The sequence below is a fragment of the Cavia porcellus genome, unplaced genomic scaffold, assembly GCF_034190915.1.
Source record: "Cavia porcellus strain 051 isolate PalLab524CR breed Dunkin Hartley unplaced genomic scaffold, mCavPor4.1 scaffold_3, whole genome shotgun sequence".
In the NCBI taxonomy this organism is placed as follows: Eukaryota; Metazoa; Chordata; class Mammalia; order Rodentia; family Caviidae; genus Cavia; species Cavia porcellus.
In genome coordinates, this window is record NW_026947486.1 from 18,749,183 (window position 1) to 18,770,754 (window position 21,572).

General features: G+C 46.6%; 2 protein-coding genes and 1 long non-coding RNA gene across 9 annotated transcripts in view; 2 read left to right on the plus strand and 1 right to left on the minus strand.

Moving 5' to 3' along the window:
- On the plus strand, window positions 1-11,813 carry Cdk16 (cyclin dependent kinase 16). Of its 5 annotated transcripts, none has more exons than XM_013144305.3 (16): window positions 1-383; window positions 5,180-5,387; window positions 5,978-6,111; window positions 6,203-6,328; window positions 6,413-6,469; window positions 6,559-6,673; window positions 7,309-7,403; window positions 7,502-7,564; window positions 7,787-7,910; window positions 8,023-8,143; window positions 8,251-8,348; window positions 8,431-8,536; window positions 8,597-8,660; window positions 8,788-8,878; window positions 10,395-10,472; window positions 10,855-11,813. In XM_013144305.3, exons 1-16 carry the CDS (start codon window positions 240-242, stop codon window positions 10,893-10,895), a joined length of 1,665 nt encoding a protein of 554 aa, XP_012999759.1. In that variant the 5' UTR covers window positions 1-239; the 3' UTR covers window positions 10,896-11,813. The 5 variants fall into 5 exon arrangements, with proteins under 5 accessions (XP_012999759.1, XP_012999760.1, XP_012999761.1 ...); XM_013144306.3 differs by lacking the exon at window positions 10,855-11,813 and adding an exon at window positions 10,555-10,828 and having other exon boundaries at window positions 7-383; XM_013144307.3 differs by having other exon boundaries at window positions 8-383; window positions 8,618-8,660.
- Window positions 8,265-14,486, minus strand: LOC134475421 (uncharacterized). Its single transcript, XR_010046524.1, has 3 exons — window positions 14,391-14,486; window positions 12,477-12,642; window positions 8,265-8,372 (listed from the first exon to the last, which is right to left on the minus strand). It is a non-coding gene; the product is annotated as an uncharacterized LOC134475421 (long non-coding RNA).
- Window positions 14,450-21,572, plus strand: part of Usp11 (ubiquitin specific peptidase 11) — a 15,751-nt gene continuing 8,628 nt past the window's right edge. For all 3 annotated transcript variants that reach the window (XR_010046522.1, XM_005000238.4, XM_063245780.1), the window contains exon 1: window positions 14,450-14,760. Coding sequence is in view for 2 of the 3 variants with exons in the window: in XM_005000238.4 (XP_005000295.2) it covers window positions 14,450-14,760 (311 nt within the window). In the remaining variant the exon portion in view is untranslated. The remainder of the gene's footprint in view (window positions 14,761-21,572) is intronic.

The window sequence follows — 21,572 nt, forward strand, 5'->3', positions numbered from 1 at the left end:
TAAAGGCCAATGATTATCCAGGCCACATCTCTAAGAAAAGTCAGTTCTCGATCCTGTATAATTCCTGCCTATCAAGGCACTTCTAGAGACTAAAACTGATTGCCTCATCGGTCTTTTTCCTCCTTTCAAAAGTCCGTTTGCCACCATGGGGATGTACCAAGTGAAATCGAGCAGGGGGAGCGAGTGGTGACTGGCACGCCTAGTTACTGACTGCTGCTCACCTAGGCGCTAGCAAACTTATGGTGAGATCGAATCTGAATACTAAACAACCTCTTCATTTCTCCCTGGCGCCGTTTCAGGGCCAGCGACATATTCCTCTGCGGGCGCGCAATGGCCGCACCCCCTCCCACTGCGGACGGGTTCTTTGGTACATGCAGTCCGAGGTGAGTCCCCTCCTTTTCCACTTCACCTATTCCAGCGCGTGCGTGCGCATGCGCGGAGCGCGGCGCGCGCGGCGGTTGGGCCGTTGGCTGTTCTGTCCTGGGATCCGCGGCGTCTCCGCGAGCAGTTGGCACTGATCCGCAAGCCGCCGTGAGCGCTCAGTTGCGAGCGGACACCAACGAGCCTGGGGGCATCGCCCGTAGCGGCCAAGCTCATGGCCGGCTGAGCGGGACGCCGCCTCCGCCTCAGCCACCGCCGCCGCCGCCGCCTCCTCCTCCTCAGCCGGCGGCGGCCCGGGCCCAGCAGCCATGGCCGAAGATTACTGGGATGGGCGCCTGCGGCGAACCGGAGGAGAAGGAGGTCGCGCGGCCTCATCCCGGGCCGCCGCCCCAGGCGCCGCCGCGCCGGCCCCGCGGCTCTGAGGTTGCACGCGCGCCCCCGCCGGTGAGCTCTTCTCCCAGACCTGGGGGGAGGGGCTGCCGCTTCTCCAGGGGAACCAGCCCCCACCCCAGAGGGTACCGGAGTCTGGGCTGTTCGCTTGGCAGGTGCCCCTGCCCCAGGCGAATTTCCCAGAACGCATCGGGACAGGGGGGTCATTTGAGGCCTCCCTGACCTTGGCCCCGCCCTGGGCCAGTCCTGGAAGCTGGCGATGGGGAACTGCTCTGGGTGCTAAGGAACAGAGTGTTCAAAGGGCCGAAGATAGTGGGAATGTGTGATAGAGTGGTGAAAGACTCAAGGTTTGCTAAATGGCCTGAGGTTTGTAGGAGTCGCACCATGTGGACTTATGGCTGTGTAAATTTTGAGGCCCAGTGTGTACTAATGGAAGGGAATGGTAGGGTGGAGAGGAACCTGAGGGTCTGCGGTAGGAGCTAGTGTGCCGTGATAGTTCCAAGACGAACTAGTGAAGGGTAGGTCTGTGGAGAGGCCCAGTGTGTATTAACAGGGAACAGGATAGTAAAGGTGCCAGAAGGTGCATTAATGGGGTCAGGTTTCTCAGGCCCTGTATGTGGTGATGAGAGTCAGGATGATGTTAATACTGTGTGAGGAGATAGAGTGTGCTCATAGAGGAACAAGTTTTGAAGGACTCAGGTGTGGGTTTGTGCTCTTGAGACTCATGACTGTAAGGGTGTGTGCATATAGTAATAAAGATCTGCTTTGTGAGGCCCAGTGTACCAGTGGGGCTAACACAGTGGAAGGACCCAAGATGTGTAATAGGGACAGGATGGTGTAGACAGACCTGAGTCTGCATATATTAGAATTGTGTATGTGAGTGTGGGACTGTGTGACTTGAAGGAATTGTCTTAGCACTATAAGAATGCTCAGTATGCTAAGGGTCAAAGTGAGGTGTGAGTTTTCCCTATGAAAGGGAATATGAGACTCTGAAATGTTCAGGATGATAGTGTATTTGAAACTCTAATGGCTGCTGTTGTGTGTTTTGAGCCATAGGGGCACTTTGCCATTGCGGGAAGTCAGAGAAGCCCGAGGTCTGCAATATGCTAGTAAGCGCAGAACATAGTGAAGACAGTATTCACATCTGTAGGACACCGGAGTGTACTGAGGTTCATGAAGTGCTGATGGGAGAGGGTAGAGCTGTGGAAGGGATCCGATGTGTAATAGGGGGATCAGAGGCATGTATGAAGGGATACAAGTGAACCAACAGGGGTTATGGCTGTGGAGGGGTTGCAGCAAAGAGTAGTAGAGGACAGGAATATGTGATAATGTGGAGGTGCTAAAGCCATGGAAGACTTGTGTGTACTAATGGGGGGGTCAGGGCTGAATGGAGAACTATGCACACTAATGAGGGTTAGGCCATTATAAAACAGTGTATTTGTGTGTCCCTGAGAGATATGGCCAAGTAGGAGTTCAGGGTGTGCAAAGGGGGAGGCAGAACTATGTAAGGACAGTGCATTAATAAATAATAAGGGTTCACTGAAGGTCCAGTTTGTGAAGGGTCCTGAGTGTAAATGAAACTGCTCAGCTACCTGCAAGTTTCACTTTGTGCTAATGGGATTCAGAGCTGTATGAAAGTCTGATAGCACTAATTCAGGTCAGCTGTGGAGCATCCCAAGCATATGTTTGGGCCTAAATTGTTTTGGGGGGACAGTAGGTTAATGAGAGAGAATCGGTGCTATGAAGAAGCTAACAGGCAGCTGGGCTAGGAAGGAGTTCAAGAGTGTGATGGAAGCTGGGCATTTGTGCATGCCTGTAATCTGAGTACTGGTGGCAGAGGCAGGCAGATTGCCTTGAGTTCAAGGCCAGCCTGAACTATGTAGTGAAACCCTGTCTCAAAGCAAAAAGAATACAATGTTAAGAGTTAGTGGGACCTGAGTGTGTGTCAACAGAATTCAGTGTGATTGGTTAGAGCTTGAGTGTAATGATGGGGGTTAGGAATAAAAGGAGAAATTATGGGTGCTAATGGGAATTAAGGGGCAGTGAGGCCACTTGAGAGCTGATGTGTACCCATGATCTTCTAGAAAAATGAAGAGGTGTGTGCCTGTGAGAGTAGTAGAGTATGATGACTGCCCTCAGTGTTCTGTGTGGTCTGAGGTTGTGAGTATGCTTAGGTATGAGAGTAGTCTGAGAATGGGTGTGTGTCCTTAGGAGTCAAGGACATATGATCTTTTGAGGTGGAGTTATACGGCCAGTTCCTTGCTACTTCCTCATTGTGAAATCTATATGCTCAGAAAACTGAAATGATAATTAAAAATTTTGCTGCATATAAATGTCCAGGTGCCTATTTACAGGAATCTGTCCAGCCCTCCCCCACTGAAAGTATGGTGTCATAGATTTTGTGCCCTACCTTCCTCAATACCCTGAAAATTGAATTCCAACATGTCCAACCTTTGAGAGTTCCATTTAGAGGTCATGAACCCATGGTTCCTCCTGCATCCTCTTCTAACCTACATTGAGTTCTACTTATGGTTTCTCTTAGCCCCTCCCCCTATTCTTTGTCACCACATGCAAAGCAACAGGGTATCTATGCCATATGGGACACACAAGGTAGTCTGGGAGTTGGCCATGCTTCACCTTCCCCAGCTTTAGGTGCACTGTTTATTATCCAGCATCAGGATTTTGTCGTCATTATCCTTGGGATCTCATCCTCTGAGGTCAGTCTTTCTGCTAGGCTAACCCCTTATACCCTCTTTGGGGCAGTGAGTCCTGCCAGGCTGAAGAGGAGGTGGAAACTGCTAGGGTAAGCACTTGATCTCAAGCTAACAGATGACCCATTTCTCTCTGAATCCAGCCCCAGCCTCATCCTCAACCTCCTATCTAGCTCTACTTCCCTTAGGCCCAGGGCCATCTTAGGCCCTGCTGTGAGTCCAGATGGTTCCCCGGCCAGGTCTTTCACTCCTTGCTTGTGTTAAGCCCAGAAGGAAGCAGAAGAAGGCAGCCTAAAGCTTTTGATGGGCCTATTGCCTCTAAGCAGGCCATATAGATCATCTTTCTGTTGATGCCAGTACTCCTCAGCTACCTGGCTTGGGGCTGTTCATAATAATAGGGACTCACTACCTCAGCAGAGTTTGATTCTAGGCCCTCAGCCCCCCGATTCATTTATTTCTGCTACATGCGCTTTCTAAATATCTACTCTGTCAGTCACTATTCTAGGCCCTTAGGATATAGCTGTGACAGAAATCTACTCTGGTGGAGCTGATCTATTGGCCATGAGGCAACACAGTAAAGAGCAAAGAAGCTAATAAGTAGATGGTGTCATTTCTGAGGAGGTTATGAGCGCTGAGTGATTGTTGGCAAGGTGGAGGAGCTCAGAATGGTGCAGATCTTACAGTTATTCATGGAGGCCTTATGAAAACGGTGACATTTGAGCAAAAGTCTGAAGAGGGTGGGAAAAGGATGTTGCGGGTGCTGGGAATATCCAATGTGAAGGCCTCAAATGGGACTAGGCTGGGTGTGGTTGCAGAAGAGCAGCCAGGAATGATCAAGGGGGAAGTTGAGGCCAGAGTGATAACCAGGAAAAATAGGATAAGAACTGTAGGCCACACTGAGGACTGGGGCATTGATTTGGAGTTATATGGGAGATGTGGCCATATAGTCTCAGTTTGAGGAAAATTGTCATTTGTCTTATAAAAATACAGGGTGGGTCCTGTGATTTCCTACTTGATCAGACTTTCCCAGCACCCCTGAGGACAACTGTTCTGCACTGAAACACCCCCACAACTCCATCCAGTGGTTGGGGCTGGGTAGGACCTCTTTCCCCCTACCTGGATAGAACAGTGGTGTGGTCCTCCATGACAATGGTTGCTGTGGGGAGGCAGGAAGGTCCCTGAGGCCTCAGAGAGCATTCTGCCTTGGTAGTTGGGGGTTAGGTGGGCTGGTACCAGCAAAAGATGCCATTCTATAGGCTCAGCCAGGGGTCTTTCAATGACCTCAGTGTTCTTGGGCAGCCCTTTGTTCCACCTGTGGCTGGGTCAGTCACTGATGCTGCACCTGAAGATGAGTGCTGTGGAGTTCTCTGCTCCCGCAGTGAGGCTACCACCAGAGAGACCAGCAATCCCCTGGGTGGGCCTTTACCCTCAGCCAGCTATACAAGTCTGAGGATCCAGGTGGGCTACTCAGGAGTAGACTCCCAAGGGACTGGCTATGGGTAGGCTGACAATGACAAAGGTCTCTATCTTTGCCAAGTTTCTAGAAATCCTGAGTATTTCAGGGGTCTGTACTGTTTGGATGGGCTTTAACACATGTTCATGTCAGTGCTCACCACTAGATTGTCAGAGGCTTTAGGAGACCCATAGTGTTCAAGATAACATGGGCCCCACTTCTGTTTATCCATGCCTCTGCTCAGGTCGCCATGGATCGGATGAAGAAGATCAAACGGCAGCTGTCAATGACACTCCGAGGGGGCCGAGGCCTAGACAAGACCAATGGTGCCCCTGAGCAGATAGGCCTGGATGAAAGTGGCGGAGGTGGTGGCAGTGACCTTGGAGAGGCTCCCACACACATACCTCCTGGTGAACCTCGCTGTGGACGTGGCCCACTCAGCTCTGCACCAGGTGGGTCTGCTGATTTTTCCCTATCTCCACCTTTGTTCCCAGGTGCTGCATTCCTGCCACATTCCACTAGAATTTTGTTGTTTTCATTTTCCTTTCTCCATTTTTCCCCCTTCTATATTTTCTTTTTCAATCCTCTGTCTGTCCATTTGTGCCCCTTTCCTTGGCTTTGTGTCCAGGCCTTAGGGGGAGGAAGGGTTCCTTGCCTGTTGCAGCTGCCCCAAGGCTCCCTCTACCCTTCTCCTGCACTGCACGGTGACCCTCCCAGGCCTCCTGGTGCCTGCCTGCCCTGGGCCTGCCTTCCCAGGGCTCTTGGCTACCTCTGCCACCACCTGCCTTCTGGCCCTGGGCCAGCCACAATCTCAGCTCACCCCTGGAATGGGGTGCTCCACCAGGTGACTATTGCTCCCACTCTGTATAACCTGTCCTGAGGTCTGTCTGGGCTTTCCTGGGCCCCACCACCCTCTCCCTGAAGGACTCCAAGCTTCTCCAGGGGCCATGTGCACACATGGGTGTGCTAAGGGAATGCACTGTGGAGGAGGGGGTTTTCTTGACCCCCACCTGGCCTGCCCTCCTCTTCTCCTCACTACCAGAGATTGTACATGAGGACTTGAAGATGGGGTCTGATGGGGAGAGTGACCAGGCTTCAGCTACATCCTCGGATGAGGTGCAGTCTCCAGTGAGAGTGCGCATGCGCAACCACCCCCCACGCAAGATCTCCACTGAGGTGCTTAACTCCTATCCTGGTGATAGAGGAGCTGGAAAAGGGGGTTAGGTTTGAAGAGATGGAGCTCATGGTCCCATTTCTTGCCTACTAGGACATCAACAAGCGCCTATCACTACCAGCCGACATTCGGCTGCCTGAGGGCTATCTTGAGAAGCTGACCCTCAATAGCCCCATCTTTGATAAGCCCCTTAGCCGCCGCCTCCGCCGTGTCAGCTTGGTGAGCACCTTCTGATCCTGTCCTGTCCTCCTCTCCCACCACTTTCTCCTGAGTCTGCTTTAACCTGCTTCCTTCACCCCACAGTCCGAGATTGGCTTTGGGAAACTGGAGACATATATCAAGCTGGACAAGCTGGGTGAGGTGAGAGACAGGAGGCCCCTGGTAGGGTAGGAGTCAGTGGGAACTCTGCAGCCTCATAGTGCCACTTCTATCACTTGCTCACATCCCAGGGTACCTATGCCACCGTATACAAAGGCAAAAGCAAGCTCACAGACAACCTTGTGGCACTCAAGGAGATCAGACTGGAACATGAAGAGGGGGCACCCTGCACGGCCATACGGGAAGGTACAGACCTCATTTCATCTGCCTTAGGCTTTTCTGACTCACATATACACACTGCATGGTGAGGATAGAGAGGCTAGTGGTTTCGGAGCATCTGCCCCCAAAGCTCTGGACTTTGTGAGAATGCCTATCACCCACTTATAATCCACGTAATGATCAGGGTAACCAAGAATCTGTGACTGAAACAAGGAAGGTGAGCAAATTGCAAACCACAGTGCTCTTTTTGGTGCTGAAAACACACCTTCAAAGGCTCACAGTATTACATGGAATGGATTTGAATTGCATAGGAAGTGAGTGTTGCAAACTCCCCTTTACACTGTGCTGCTGGCCTGTGTACTGAGGTTTGGAGCAAGGCATCTTACGAAGAAAAAGTTGTGAAAATATAGTGTCACATAAACCTTTGGCTGCATTTCTGGGTTTTTGCATGGTACTCTTCTCTCGGCCTTATTTTCTGCATCTGGAACATGGAGACACTTCTTTCTATAGGGTGGGTTAGAGATGCTTGCTATGAGGCATTACCATAAACAGTATGGGGAAAGAAGGAAACCCGGGCTCATCTCTGTTTGATCCTTATCCTCACCTTTGTCCTGAGGGTAAGGCCCTGGCTCTTGCTGCATCCATTCCCATGTTTCCTGCAGTGTCCCTGCTCAAGGACCTCAAACATGCCAACATCGTCACACTACATGATATCATCCATACAGAGAAGTCCCTCACCCTTGTCTTTGAGTACCTGGTAAGGTTGGATGGCAGTGGGCCCTGGCAGGAGGTTGGCAGGTGGCCAGTACCCACACAACATGACTTTCATTCCTGTGCTGTCTCTTTTCTCCTCAGGACAAGGACCTGAAGCAGTACCTGGATGACTGTGGGAACGTCATCAACATGCACAATGTGAAAGTGGGTGTGGGGCAGAAGGGGGCCCCCATTCACCCATTCCACCTTGCCCTACAGATCCCCAGAAGCAACCTTTTAACATTTGGCTTTTTTGCTGGGAGCCCTCGGAGGGTATTGGGAGCCGGCCCTTTTTTGTGTGACAAAACTCAGGGCTCAGTGCCTGCTTTCTGGGGGTTGGACTGCTGGATACTCTTTGACCTCTGCCTGCCATTCCTGGGTCCCCAGCTGTTCCTGTTCCAGCTGCTTCGTGGCCTGGCCTACTGCCACCGGCAGAAGGTGCTACACCGAGACCTCAAGCCCCAGAACCTGCTCATCAATGAGAGGGGAGAACTCAAGCTGGCTGACTTTGGTACCACCAGTCTCCCCTTTCCTGTTGATTCCTCATCCTTACTGTCCCCAGTGCTGCTGCTTGTTCAGCCTCTCCAGACTGCCCATGGTCTCCTTTTTCCTTCATTTCCTAGGCCTGGCCCGGGCCAAGTCAATCCCAACGAAGACCTACTCCAATGAGGTGGTTACACTGTGGTACCGACCCCCTGACATCTTGCTTGGGTCCACGGACTACTCTACCCAAATTGACATGTGGTGAGGAGAGGTGAAAGTGTAGCAGGGCCAGGCAGCGAAGGGGATGGCTTTATCATGACAGTCACCTAGTCAGTTGCCTCCTTACTTACTTTGCCTTCCCTGCCCAGGGGTGTGGGCTGCATCTTCTACGAGATGGCCACAGGTCGGCCCCTCTTCCCAGGCTCCACAGTGGAGGAACAGCTGCACTTCATCTTTCGCATCTTGGGTGAGAAGGCTTGTGCCCTAGGAGCTGTGAGAACATGCAGGGAGGACCTGAGATGTTTGGAGTAACTCTTCTTCCCTTCCAGGAACCCCAACTGAGGAGACATGGCCAGGCATCTTGTCTAATGAAGAGTTCAAAACATACAACTACCCCAAGTATCGAGCCGAGGCCCTTCTGAGCCATGCACCCCGGTGAGGCTGGTGGGTGAGTGGGTTTTAGGGGTCAGAGTACCCAAACTCAATGTAAAGCAGGTCCCCTTGTCCTTGTGGTAGACTTGATAACGACGGGACTGACCTCCTTACCAAGCTGCTGCAGGTGAGAATATATTTCTGGACCAGCCTGGGTGGATGGGGAAAGGGATCCCCAGGGTAGGTTCTGAGGGCAGGCAGAAAAAAAGATCCGTTTGTTGAAAATACCCATATACCTTCTTCTCCCAACTTAGTTTGAGGGCCGAAATCGGATCTCTGCAGAGGATGCCATGAAACATCCATTCTTTCTCAGCCTGGGGGAACGGATCCACAAACTTCCTGACAGTGAGTGGAATAGGGGAATGGTTGGGGTGAGGAAGGGACTGAAACACAGACTGCTGGGGACAGCTGAGCAGGTTGTATAGGGTTCTGGCTATGCTATCTCTTAAAGAAGGAACATTTTATTGACATGTGTGATGTATTACATTTATTGTAAAAATTATTTTTCAGTTCCTTTTCCTTTCTTTATTTTTTTATTTTTTATTTTTTTTTGTCTTTTTCGTTTTTATCGGTACCAGGGATCGAACTCACGACTGCCTGCTTGCAAGGCAGGCACTTATGCCACTGAGCTAAATCCCCAGCCCCAGTTCCTTTTCCTTTCATGAAAATTTTCAAATATATGATACATAAAAATAAATGCCATCTCGGGAATTTAGCTCAGTAGCATAAGTGCCTGCCTCAGAAGCGCGCAGTCGTGAGTTTGATCCCCTGTACCAAAAAAAGTAAAAAAGAAAAAATAAATGCCACCAGGTATGGTGGTGCATGTCTGTAATCCCAGCACTTGAGAGGCGGAGACAGGAGGATCACTGAGAGTTCAAAGACAACCTGGTCTGCATAGTGAGAACCTGTCTCAAAACATGCAATATAACTTTACCTTTTTAAAAAACAGATACTTCCTTTAATATATATGGTATAAAATACACAGATCACAAGTGTACAACATGATGAATTTTCACAAACTAAGCACACTCATGGAACTGTCATGAAGGTCTTAAGTAGATGCTCCTGCAGAGCTCCTCACCTTCTTGGGTTATTTTAGGCCTTTTCCCCAACAGGAACCACTGTTTTGAATTTTTTTTCCTAGTATTGGAGATGCAACCTAGGGCCTTGTGTGTGCTAGGCAAGCACACTAAAGCATTGAGCTGCACCTCCAATCCTGCTGTTTTTTTAGTCCTACTGTTGTGATTCCTAACACCATAAGTCTCCCTTGCTCTTGTGCTTTATAGAAATGGAATCATATGGGATGTTCTTTTTGTTTCTGGCTTTAAAAATTTTTAATATGGACAATTCCAAATTATATATACTTATATATTAGACAAAAAAATGAGTCTGCATATACTCTCAACAATGTATCAACTGGTGGCCAACTGGTTTTATTTCCCTCTGATTATTTGGAATCAAACTCAATCCCAGACATCATATTCATCCTTAATTTCAATGTATATCCATAAAGGATTTTTTAAAATAACTATTATCACACCTAAAGAAATGGCTCACCAGTCTTTATTTTTGATTAATATTTAAATAAAATCCTCAAACACTATCTGTAGACCTAACAGGTGGTAATTGTAGTACCATTACCACACCTGACACATCAAGTTAATAATAATTTCTTTGTTTCATGCAGTAGTCCATAGCCCATCTTCCATTGTTGTAGGTTTATATGTGGAATTATTTGACAGATGAAAGTCAAACTTCTTAAGGAAGGGACAACTTGTTCTGATAATCATAATGAAGGCAATTGGGGGCTGGCCCTAGGTAGCCCCTAAATCATCTCCCACATCTGTCTCTTCCCCCACAGCTACTTCCATATTTGCACTAAAAGAGATCCAGCTACAAAAAGAGGCCAGCCTTCGGTCCTCATCAATGCCTGACTCAGGTAGGTATGCTCCCACCCCCTCCCCATCTTACCCACCAACCTGCTTGCTTACCAACAGCCATCCGCTCTGCTTTCCCTGCAGGCAGGCCAGCTTTCCATGTGGTGGACACCGAGTTCTAAGCCAAGTTCTAAGCCTCACAGACCAAGGGCCCAGCAAGCAGCAGCTGGAGGGATGCCACTCCCCTCACAGGGCAGTCCCAACTGCATTCTCCCTGCTTGCTGCCTGTCTACCTGCCTGAGCCACGCTCACCTGCCCACTTGTTCCTTGCCATCTGCCTGAACATCCTACCATTGGCCTGTCAACTCACCCATTGGCCTGTCTGCTGGGTGCTAACAAAGCTCTCTCATCACCCCTCTGCTTGGTCTGTTTCTGTCTCGGTAGTTGCCGGCGGACAGCATGGCCGTGCCAGCCTCCCACACTGAGGCCAGGCCTACCCTTCCTCATCATACCCTCCCAGGACCACTACCCTGCGGCCAGTCAGGGGTCTGGAGCTAGCCCAGGCTGGGGCTCTCGACTCAGACAAGAAGGTAGAGGTGCCTTGGGTCTTAGGCATCCTCTGCCTGCTTTCCTGCCTGTCCCACCTGCCTTGTTGAGTGGGCCTTTTTTGTTTGTTTCATTCATTGTTTTTTTTAATTATTTTAAATGAGGTTTTCATTCTTTTAAATGCAATATCTCTGTATACAGACTGGCTGGGCCCCACTTCCCTGAGTGTGGCCCTCCCACAGTATTTTGTGCAATGAAACCCTACTCCCAGCCTTTCAGAGGCAGGGCCATACACAGCCCCTATTTGAAACCCCGACCATACAAGACCCTGGGATCAGCTATGGGAAAGCATGCCTCGAACACTTGCCTTCCTCCCCCAACCTGCTATCCCCAGCCACGGGGATCTGGGAACTATTGGGGACTCTAGGAGATGGACAAGGTGGGGGCCCCACTTTTTTCTTCCTGCAGTCCTGTAGCCAGGGCCTCCTTCTCAGGGTCTCCCCAGCCCAGCCCTCCTGCCCTTTCCCACTCGGTGCTGTTGAGTAGGGGCCCTGCCAGGAACTGACCAACTCAGTGAGGAGCCATAGTGTGTATATGTGCACACCCAGGGACAGAGGGGCACATGGGGGATTGTGCCCAGGTGTTGCCCCCTAACCCCTGGGAGGGTGAGGCAGGGCTGGGACAGTCTCCAGGGTCAGTCCCTGGATGGGTGGTTACCTCCCCTTCCACCCTAAGCTCTGGGGCCCTTATATGGGGTGGGAGGCTGGGGTGGGAGCCCTCCTAGTGGGATTTGGGGGGTTGGGTTCCTGAATGCACCATAATCGCTGTATGAAATATTAAAAAGCCTAAAGTGAAAAGCCTGATTGCAAATCCCTGTAAGGGGGTGGGACTCAAGCTGGGGTGATTGCTAGGACCTTGAGTTCAAATCTTGTCCCAGTCTGGGAGAACACTGGGAATGGGCCAGGGACACAGCGTAACAATGAAAAAGGCCTCTAAGGGATTACACACGTAATGGTAGAAAATCAAGTTGAAGTTGGTAAGGCAGGCTATAATAGGTTGGTGGGCTGAGAATCAAGCAGAACAAGTTAAACTTAACCAGCAGTATGAGGAATCCTGACAGTGGATGCAAGGGTGACTGAAGGACAATGGGGGGGGGGGCAATAGAACCAGAGTGGGTAGAAGAGACATAAAAGGCCCAGTATGCCCACCATGTATCCAACTGGGAAACTGAAGAAGGCCCATTGGAGAAGGAATGAGAAGAGGATAAATATTGAACAGTTAGGTAATCTTAATTACATGGATTAAGTTCACGAGTAGGGTCATGATGGAGCTGGAATTTTGGATTACTAGTGTCTAATGAAAACCATGGGCATGTAGGAGGCAACTCTTGGAAGGATGCAATGGTTTATTGACAGGCCAAAGGTCAAATGGTGTGAGACTAGTTGTGGCTTTCATTTCCTCAGTATTGTGAATTCTAGTTCCTGTTCCACCATCTTGGGCAAAGCTAAAAATATACTTACATGCAGAAGAGGTGAGGTGGGCAAGGCCAGGCAAATGCTGTGAGTACTGTAATAGCAAGCCCAATTAAGTGGCTATTCACTGAAGCCCAGTGGTGGTGGCCAGTGCTTATCATACAGCCTCGTGGTGTCACAATGGCTGCCACATCTACAGAGATGGGAAGGCAAGCTGTAAAAAGAAGCACTCAATGTATTGTAATAGGATTACAACTTCCACAAACTGCTCAGTAGACTTCCTGTGCCATCCCCTTGGCTAGAATCAGATGAGATGAATACCTTTGGCAGCAAAGGAATTTGGTAAAAAGCATCTTGCAAAAGAGGACAAGAGTGCCAGGCCAGACTTCAAGGATTAGAATTTATTGAGTGCCCTAGATTTGGTGGGGTTATTAGGGTTGGAGAGGGAAGCCTATTGGATTTACCTTGTTGCTCAGGTAAATGGGGACAGGCATCCTGCAGGGGGCCAATGGGAGTGAATTTGGTGAATATGACAAGGCAGCTGGCCATGTGCCAGACCCAACCCAGATACTGTCTTTGGGGACTTCTCCCCTTTCTACCACCACAGAGTTTACACAATTTAAGTGTGAAACCTCTCCTCTGTGTCAGGTCTTGGCTGGGGCAGAAATGATAGTAATAAAGACACAATCCCTGCTCCACAGATCTTAACTGAAAAATGAGATAAATTATTAAGTTATGTTGGGGTCAGGACTGACAATTGTACAAAGAGATAGATCTGTATACACATGGGCCTAGGGATATGAAGCAAAATCTGTACTCGACCTCGGGGACTGAGTGGTAATAGTGAAGAAAGTCCCCTTAAATAGCCCTTGAATCATGAGCCTGTTTCTAGGGAGTTTGTGGGATGGCTAGGTGGGACAGCCAATATGCAGGTAGATGCAAGGAGCCAGAGAAATACTAAAGTTACCACCAATCAGTAGGGCTGGGAACTCTATCAGAGAAAAGGGGTCAGTGCAGTGGATCTCAGAGACGTCTCTCACCCCAGGGACATGTGTCTAGAGGGAGACACAGGTACTGTTGGTTGCACCAAGGGGTATACCAGTGTCTAATGATAATGCCACAAACATAGCTGAACAGCCTGAGGTACTCCCCAAAACAAAGACATGACAATGGTGCTGAGGTTAAACCCTGGGGCCAAAACAGATACAGTGTTACACACCTTAATAGCCTGGGCTACAAGGCCAGCCTGAACTACGTAGCAAGACCCTGTCTCCAAAAGAAACTGGGGCCTAATGCAATGGTTCTCAAATTTTTGTTTTCGTGATCCCTTAATAAATATTAAGGATACTCCTTAAGCGCTTTTGCTTATGTCAAATTCCTCTCTAAACTCAAGAGTGAAAAAACAGTTTTGATTTGTAGTCCCCTGAGAGGGTTTCCTAGGCGGATAGCTTGGGAGTAGTTTGAGAATCTCTGGCTTGATGTTTAACAGCTCTGCAAGCAGTTTCCTGAGTTGTACCACAGCTCCAGCATTGAACTAGATAGGTCAAGTGAGTTAATTCTGGCGCTCAGCTACCCACATTGTTGCCCATGGGGACAAAGATAGTACCTGTTGCCTGGGGGCTACTATTTTAGTCTTACAAGCACTTAGACTGAGCAGACTACTTGTTATTGCTGTGAGGCCAACGAACAAGACTGACTTGTAGGCATAGGTGGCTCTCTGGAGGAAGAAACCTCCAATGAGAAGAGTAGTGAAAAAGAGGGCATGGTGAGGCTGTGCCCCAGCAAAAATGCGGCGCCCAGAGTAGGGATCTGCAGTCCTCAGCAGAACATAAAGGCAAAGACGACTAAGTGCCTCTGTGAGTTCCCTTAGGACTCCCCAACTCAGGAATCTCGGCCTCCACCTCCCATGCAACCTTTTGCCCTAACTCTACATGGCGTCGGAATCCCACTATTAGGTTTTACCTCGTGTGCTGGTCCCAGAGATTAAAGCGTACGGCCTTAGAGCTCTACCTAGCCCTTTGATGCGGCCAAGCGTCGGGCCCCTTTCCAAGATGGCAGTAGACCCCTATCTGTCTGGGGGGCTCTGCTTCCGTTTCCGGGATCAGAATCCGGAAGTGGCCATTGAGGGTCTTCCTATCTTCAGTTACACTGGCAGTAGAGAACAGACGGTCATGGCGGAGGTCACAGAAGACCCTGTCACAGCTGCCATCGCGGCAGCCGCCGAGGACAGGGAACCGCAGCGCGAGGAGATGCCTGGTCTGGACGACCAGTGGAACCAAATCGAGAATGGCGAGAGTGGGCGAGAGCGTCCACTGCGGGCCGGCGAAAGCTGGTGAGGAGACTAGGCTGCAGCGAACCCTTGGCTAAAGGGACTGTGGGGGCGTTGGCGACAGCGGGGGATTTGGAAGCCGAGGTCTGAGGAAGAACTACGGCGGGTTGGGGCCGAGGGACAGCGGGCGAGAGCTGCGGGGAAGCGCTTGTGAATGAATCGAGGTCTCTGGAAAAGAGGCGGCATCTGTGTGGCGTGGTCTGAAGGCTGAGAATAAAGTGCGGCTTCTGTGGTGGGGGCGGGGCCCGAGAGGAAAGCACTGTGCCAAGGAGGCCTGTGAAGTAAAGCTCGTTGCATGTGAAGGAGGCGGGCCCTGTAACGTAGTGGGGAGTGTGTGCTCAGCGTTACGTAATGTAGGATCGGAGTGAGAAGCGGCGAGCTGCCCGCCATTGCTCGCGGGCAAGCCTGTGACGTTCGCTGAAGAGCAGAATCCGAGCCAATGGCTGTGGGCCGAGGGCTGGAGCGAAGGTTTGGGGGGTGGGGAGCTTGGTTCCTTGGAAAGAGGGGCGTTTGGCGCAAAGAGGCGTGGCCTGAGGCCTAGGAAAGGACGTAGGGGCTGTGAGTGAGGCAGAAAATGGCGCCTTTGATAAGTAAAGTTGCTAGTAAGACGAGGTTTTTAAATCCGGCTAGTAAGACGAGGTTTTTAAATCCGGCGGAGATTTATTTTTCTAGGACGAGAGAAAAGCAAGTGCTTAGCATGGGAGAGACCTTCGATGTTAATTTTTTTTCGGTTTTAGTACTTTTCCTAATAATCAGGAGAAAATCCTTATTTAAAAAGACAATCCACATCTTGATAAATCAGCTTGTTTAATCATTTCCTTGCTGATTAGTGTTTCTTGAAATTCACTGCTTTTGGATTTTTATTTCTCCTGAATTGCATCGTTTTTTAAATTGTGAAGTACGGAAGACCTACAAAGATTGTAGTATAAACGTTTCCTGCGCCCAGATTAACGAACATCCTATTAAACGGTCTGTACTCTTCAAAAATGTGAAAGTCGTGAAAGACATAGGTTGAAGAACAGTTCCACATTGAAGGAATTAATGCAGTTTAACAAGTCATGACAACTAAATGCAACATGTGATCCTCAGTTCTATCCTAGATCAGAGGAATACATTATATGATTCAAAAAGTTTCCTCTCCGCATAATTCGTTTCTCTTTTACTGTAAAATTAAATGGAAAAATCTGTGACAACTAAGACAGGTAGACTAGGTGATACCATTAGTTCCTTGATTGTGATGACTGTATTGTGGTTATGAACTTGAATATCTTTGTTTTTACAAAACATACTGAAAATTTTAGGAACAAGGAACTACCGTGTAAGCAGCTTATTCTTAAATGATTGAAAAAATAGCATATGTAAAAATGCATGTACGGGGGAGATGTTGACTTTTGTGTGAAAGATTTCTTCTAGAAAAAAACAAATTCAAGAGACTTATTGTACAATATGGTGATCATAGTTAATCTATTGTGTATGTTAAAGTTGCTAAGAGTAGATTTTAAATGTACTCACCACAAAAAGGAGAGTATGTGATGTAATGGATGTCAATTAGCTTGATTGTTTTGCATAATGTATACATGTCAAGCATCATGCTGTACACCATAAATGCACAGTTTTTGTCATTTTTAAAATAAAATACCCAAAATGCATATAAAGAAATAGTGGTTCAGCAAATGAGTAAAGTGTTAGATTTGGAGAGCCTGGATGAAAGGCACATGGAGAAGTCTGTATTATTTTTGCCATTTTTACCATTTATTTCAGAGAAAAAGAATAATAAAAATGTGAACACACAGTTTAATATTTAGAACATTACCTTCAGAAATCTTTTTGTGTCCTTTTCAGGTGGAAATTTCTCTCCCTGTTCTATGAGAAACTGTTTTAATGATCTTTAAGAGTTTTACTACCCCTGTATGCATTCCTAAATAGTATCTTTTATCTTTATATGAAGTCATATTTTATGTATGAAAATTATACTGGATGCGTATGGTGAGCCTTTAAGTTATTACGTGATATTCATGCAACATCTTTTGTGATGATAACTTTAATCACTTAAGGTAGTGTCTGCTAGGTTTCTTAACTGTAGGAACCATTTTCCTCTTTCCATAAGTGGTAATTCTTTTAGAATCATATATCATGTTCGTCTAAAATCTTTAAAATGACCTGCAGTGCTTTTTGAGGCTGGTCCCCTGCTTCCATTTCTGATACTTTGTGGACTCTCTGGTCTCCTTCACTCCCCATCTAGGGCTGACCATATTTTATTGAACTGTTGTTCTTTAAACATATCAAACACTAGTATCTTTTCCAGTGAGGTTTACCCACTTTACAGACTTCTTTAATAACAGTAACAGTGAAATTTGTATCCCTGTTACTAGGAAGAGTCCCCAAATTGGGACTGCAAAACCAAGCAGTGTTTTTCTATCATTGCATCATAGTTCTCCAGCAAGCAGGAAAAAAACTCCATGTACTGTAAAACTAAATAACAGTATCCAGCATGTTTTGTAGCCCATTTGAGGATATCCCAAAGGGCCTTCAAGCTTTGATTCTTACCCTTTCCTTCCAGCCTTGTCATGATTGTGTCACTGGTGATAGGACACAAAAATCTGTGAAATCCTTGCCAGTACCCTTTAAAATTGTCCCACCAGTAAGTGGGTTTCCTTTTGGGGTTTTGAAAAATCAGAATCAGTTAGAGGTCATGCTTGCATTATACTGTGAATGTATTAAATGTCACTGAACTGTTCATTTTAAAATGGTTTAATTTTGTTATGTGAATTTCACCTCATTAAAAAAATTACCACACCAATGTTGGTTCAGTATTGAAGCCATTTTGTCTCTGCTCTGGTGGGTATTACCATGAAGTATTTTTGCTAACCTCTTATTTTTTATGCTTTTTTATTTAAGAGTGAAGCATTCTGAGGTTCTTTAATTCACCTTCTATTTTATGTGGGTTTGCAGCACTGGTCAGGCAGTATGTGTTTATTATGCATTTTGAAGCTATAGCCTAACCTCACACTATACACCTTATGTCTGTATTAATAGTTGCCCATTTATAGTTTGTCATTTGGCAGAACTGAACAAGGGTGATTAGTTAATGGGATAATTTGAGCTGATTGAATTTACAGGAGAAGCTTATATTTTAAGAGTAAATTCAAATCTATAGTAGTATAGCTTCCTTAGGAATGTTTAGTTTTTGTTTTTGAAAATGAACATCTAGAAACACAAATTAGAGATAGCCAAGGAAGACTGGCAGATCTGAGCAGAAGTAAACAAGCTTTCTAACAGGCAAACAGTTCTGGTGTTTTCTTTATTCAGGTAAAAGAAGGAGGGTGGCTGGGTTCAGAGCATTGTAGCAATGGATGGTGACTTGGGAAGGGAAAGTTAAGTTTCATGGGGGCTATTTTGAAGAAGATACTTACAGGGTTTGTGTGTATACATGTGCACTAGGGGCTTGTGTTTTTCTAGGCAAGCACTGCACCACTGAGCTACACTCCTGCCCTAAACCAGTTTGCTCCTTCCCTTTTCTTTTCCTTCCCACTCTCCTGTTTCCTCTCTCCCCTCATGTCTCTTGTCTTTCCTCCCTGTGTATGTGTATGTATGTGTATACATCTGTGTATGCATGTGCTCACATGTGCTGGGAATTGAACTCACCGCCTTAGCACTTATATTTCCAGCCCCTTCCATGTTGCAACAGGTTCTTGCCAGATTGCTAAGTTGCTTAGGCTTGGGTTGAACTTTTGATTCTCCTACCTCAGCCTCCCAGTGTTGGGCTTACAGGCATGTGCCACCAGGCCCAATTTAAACTTTCCTCTTCTTTTTTCTTCTGGGAATTGAACTCACAACCTTGTGCTTGCCAGACAGGCACTGTGCTGCTGAGAAGACTGGCCCTGAGACTTTCTGCTTGATAGACCTTTTTGTTTTTTATGTTTTGAACTGGTCTCACTATGTGGTGCAGGCTATCCTTGAACTCAGTATGTCACCCAGGCTGACTTCAACTTGCAGTGATCCTCCTGCCTCAGCTTCCAGAGGGCAGGTTGTGCTACCATGCCTGGCAAGATTTAAATTCTAAGACCAGATATACAGTCAATTTTTTAGAAAAACACAGTGATAGACAACAAAAGTTATTAGAAGCTTAATATTTTAAACCAAAGTATTTCTTCAAAGGTGAGTCACAGTATTTAAAAAAAAACAAGTTAAATATATTATGTTATTTTAGTTACTTTTCTCATTGCTGAGACAAAATACTGACACCCAAAGTTAAAGGAGGAAAGGTTTATTTGGCTCACAGTTTGTAGAGGTTTCAGTCTGTAACCAAGGAAGGGTGGTATGGCAGAGAGGCATCACAGAGTATAAACATTTCATAGCAGGCAGAAAACAGCAAAACTAACCACATAAGCAGTGACTTTCTTTCTGTCCTTTATATTCTATCCAGGCTACATGCCCTCAGGGAGGGTAGCACTTACACTCCGGATGGGCCTTCCTATTATCCATATTCAGAACTATGCCAGATCTATCAGTGGACTAATTTAGTAATCACACACCTTTGCAGCATCACACACTAGATCCAGCCACCTCTGAAACTGCCCTGCCTATGACTGCATGAGGCTTTGGGGAGACTTCTAGACACAAACCATAACATGTACCTGAAGCATCAAGAATTAACAGTAATTTGGTGATAAAAGAATTTCTAATTGGGGCACAAGTTAATTTATTTCACAAAAAATTCTAAGTTTACTCCTTTGGTATCTTATCCATGGGACACCTTTATATGTATGTATATAGGCTTATGTGAATGTATAAATAATAAATTTAATATAACAGTGTATGTTATATTGCATTTATTTTCTGAACAAACTATCCTGGGCAAATTAGACCATGTCTCAAAAATTTATATATATAAAATTATATATATTAGACTAGGGATGTAGCTCAGTGCTGAGGCCCTGGGTTTAATCCCTAGTACCAAAAAAAGAAAAAAGTCAAGCATTGTCCCTCTTTGCATTGAAGGTACTCTTATTTACTGAATAAATTAACTGCTTTGACAGTGGAAGCAGGGAGGGAGTTGGGAGAAGTGTGGAACCAGGTAGGGTTGCGATGGTGATTTTGGCATGAGCCACCAAGTGGCAGGAGGAGGTGTTTCCTTTCAGATGGGGATGAATGATGGTGGGGGGTCAGTGCACCCCCCCAAAAAAAATAAGCCAACACAACTGATGAAAGTCTCACTGAAATGTTTGCCTACTCAGATGATTTGTCACTATTCCAAGATTTTTCTATCCATCTGTTGCCTCGCCTCTTTGCTGCTTTTATGAACTAGGAAAATTGATATGTTAAAAAATGTGAGCTGGGGTGTAGCTTGATGATAGAGAACCTACTCAGCATGTTTAAGGCCCTGGGCTTAAAGCCCAGCACCACAAAAAGAACTATGTTAAATTTCTTAAAAAGCAACCAACACAATGCTATGTATATTTTGTCAGACTTTTCTTTTTGGTACTGGTGATCAAACTTATGAGCTCACACTTGCCAGGCAGGTGCTTATGCCACTGAGGCTATATCTCTGGCCCTTGATTTTTTTCAAAAAAGTGTTTATTGAAGCTGTGAAATATTTGGAACACCTTTTATGTGTCAAAAATTCATAATAGGAGATAGATATGGTGACACCTCTCTGTAGACCCAACACTTGGGAGGCCAAGGCAGGAGAATTGCCACAAGTTTGAAGCCAGCCTGGGTTAACATAGTGAGTTCAAGACTGGTCTAAACTCTAGTGAGACCCTCTCTCAAAAAACAAACAGAAAATTGATAGTAGGGCAGTTGTGTGTTGGTGAGTATGATCTTTTATGTCCAGATTCTGGTATTAGAGCAGTAATACTATCTATCTATTTATTTATGAGACAAGCTCTTTCTGTGTAGTGTAGGCTGACCTTGACCTCACTTTGTTTCCCAGGCTAGCCTCCAATTTGTGGCAATCCTTAGCCTCCCAACTGCTGGGATTATAGGCATGTTTCACCACACCTGGCCACAAGCACTGTCTATTTAACACTTACACTGAGTATTTCCCAGAATCACTGACTTTCTCAACATTTTACAAAGGCAGATTTCAATAGAGCCCTAAGTGTCCTTGGAGTGCGTATAAATTTCTTTTTTAAAGAGAACTAGTTGAACTGTATGTAGAAAAAAAGTTACTTTTTTTTTTTTTTGGTCTTTTTGAGACAGGGTCTCGCTGTGCAGTTCAGGCTGGCCTTGAGCTCACTTTGTAGCCTAGGATGGTCTCGAACTCGCAACGAACCTCCTGCCTCAGCCTCCTGAGTGCTGGGATTACAGGCGTGAGCCACCACCCTCAGCTTCTAATGTTATGTATTTTTTAAAATCATAATTTCAAAAAGAAGCAATTGGTCATAAGCTCAGAAATTTACTATAAAACAAAAATAATCATTGTATATTGTATATATCAGGTTGTTACAATGTAGCCCATAAAGATGGACAAGTACTACATTTTAATTTTAAAAAGTAGGGGCTGGGGATTTAGCTCAGTGGCATAAGCGCCTGCCTTGCAAGCACACTGTTGTGAATTTGATCCCTGGTACCGATAAAAATTAAAATTAAAATTAAAAAAAAGTTGGACAATTGCTGGGGTTTTTTGGCTATAAATGTGTATTATTCAATAAAACAAGTCATTTTTTTATCAGTACCGGGGATGGAACTCATGACCGCCTGCTTACAAGGCAGGGGCTTATGCCACTGAGCTAAATCCCCAGTCCCAAAACAAGTCATTTTGCCTCTAGTAAAGAAAGGACCAAAGTCTAAATGCAAAAATGATGAAAATT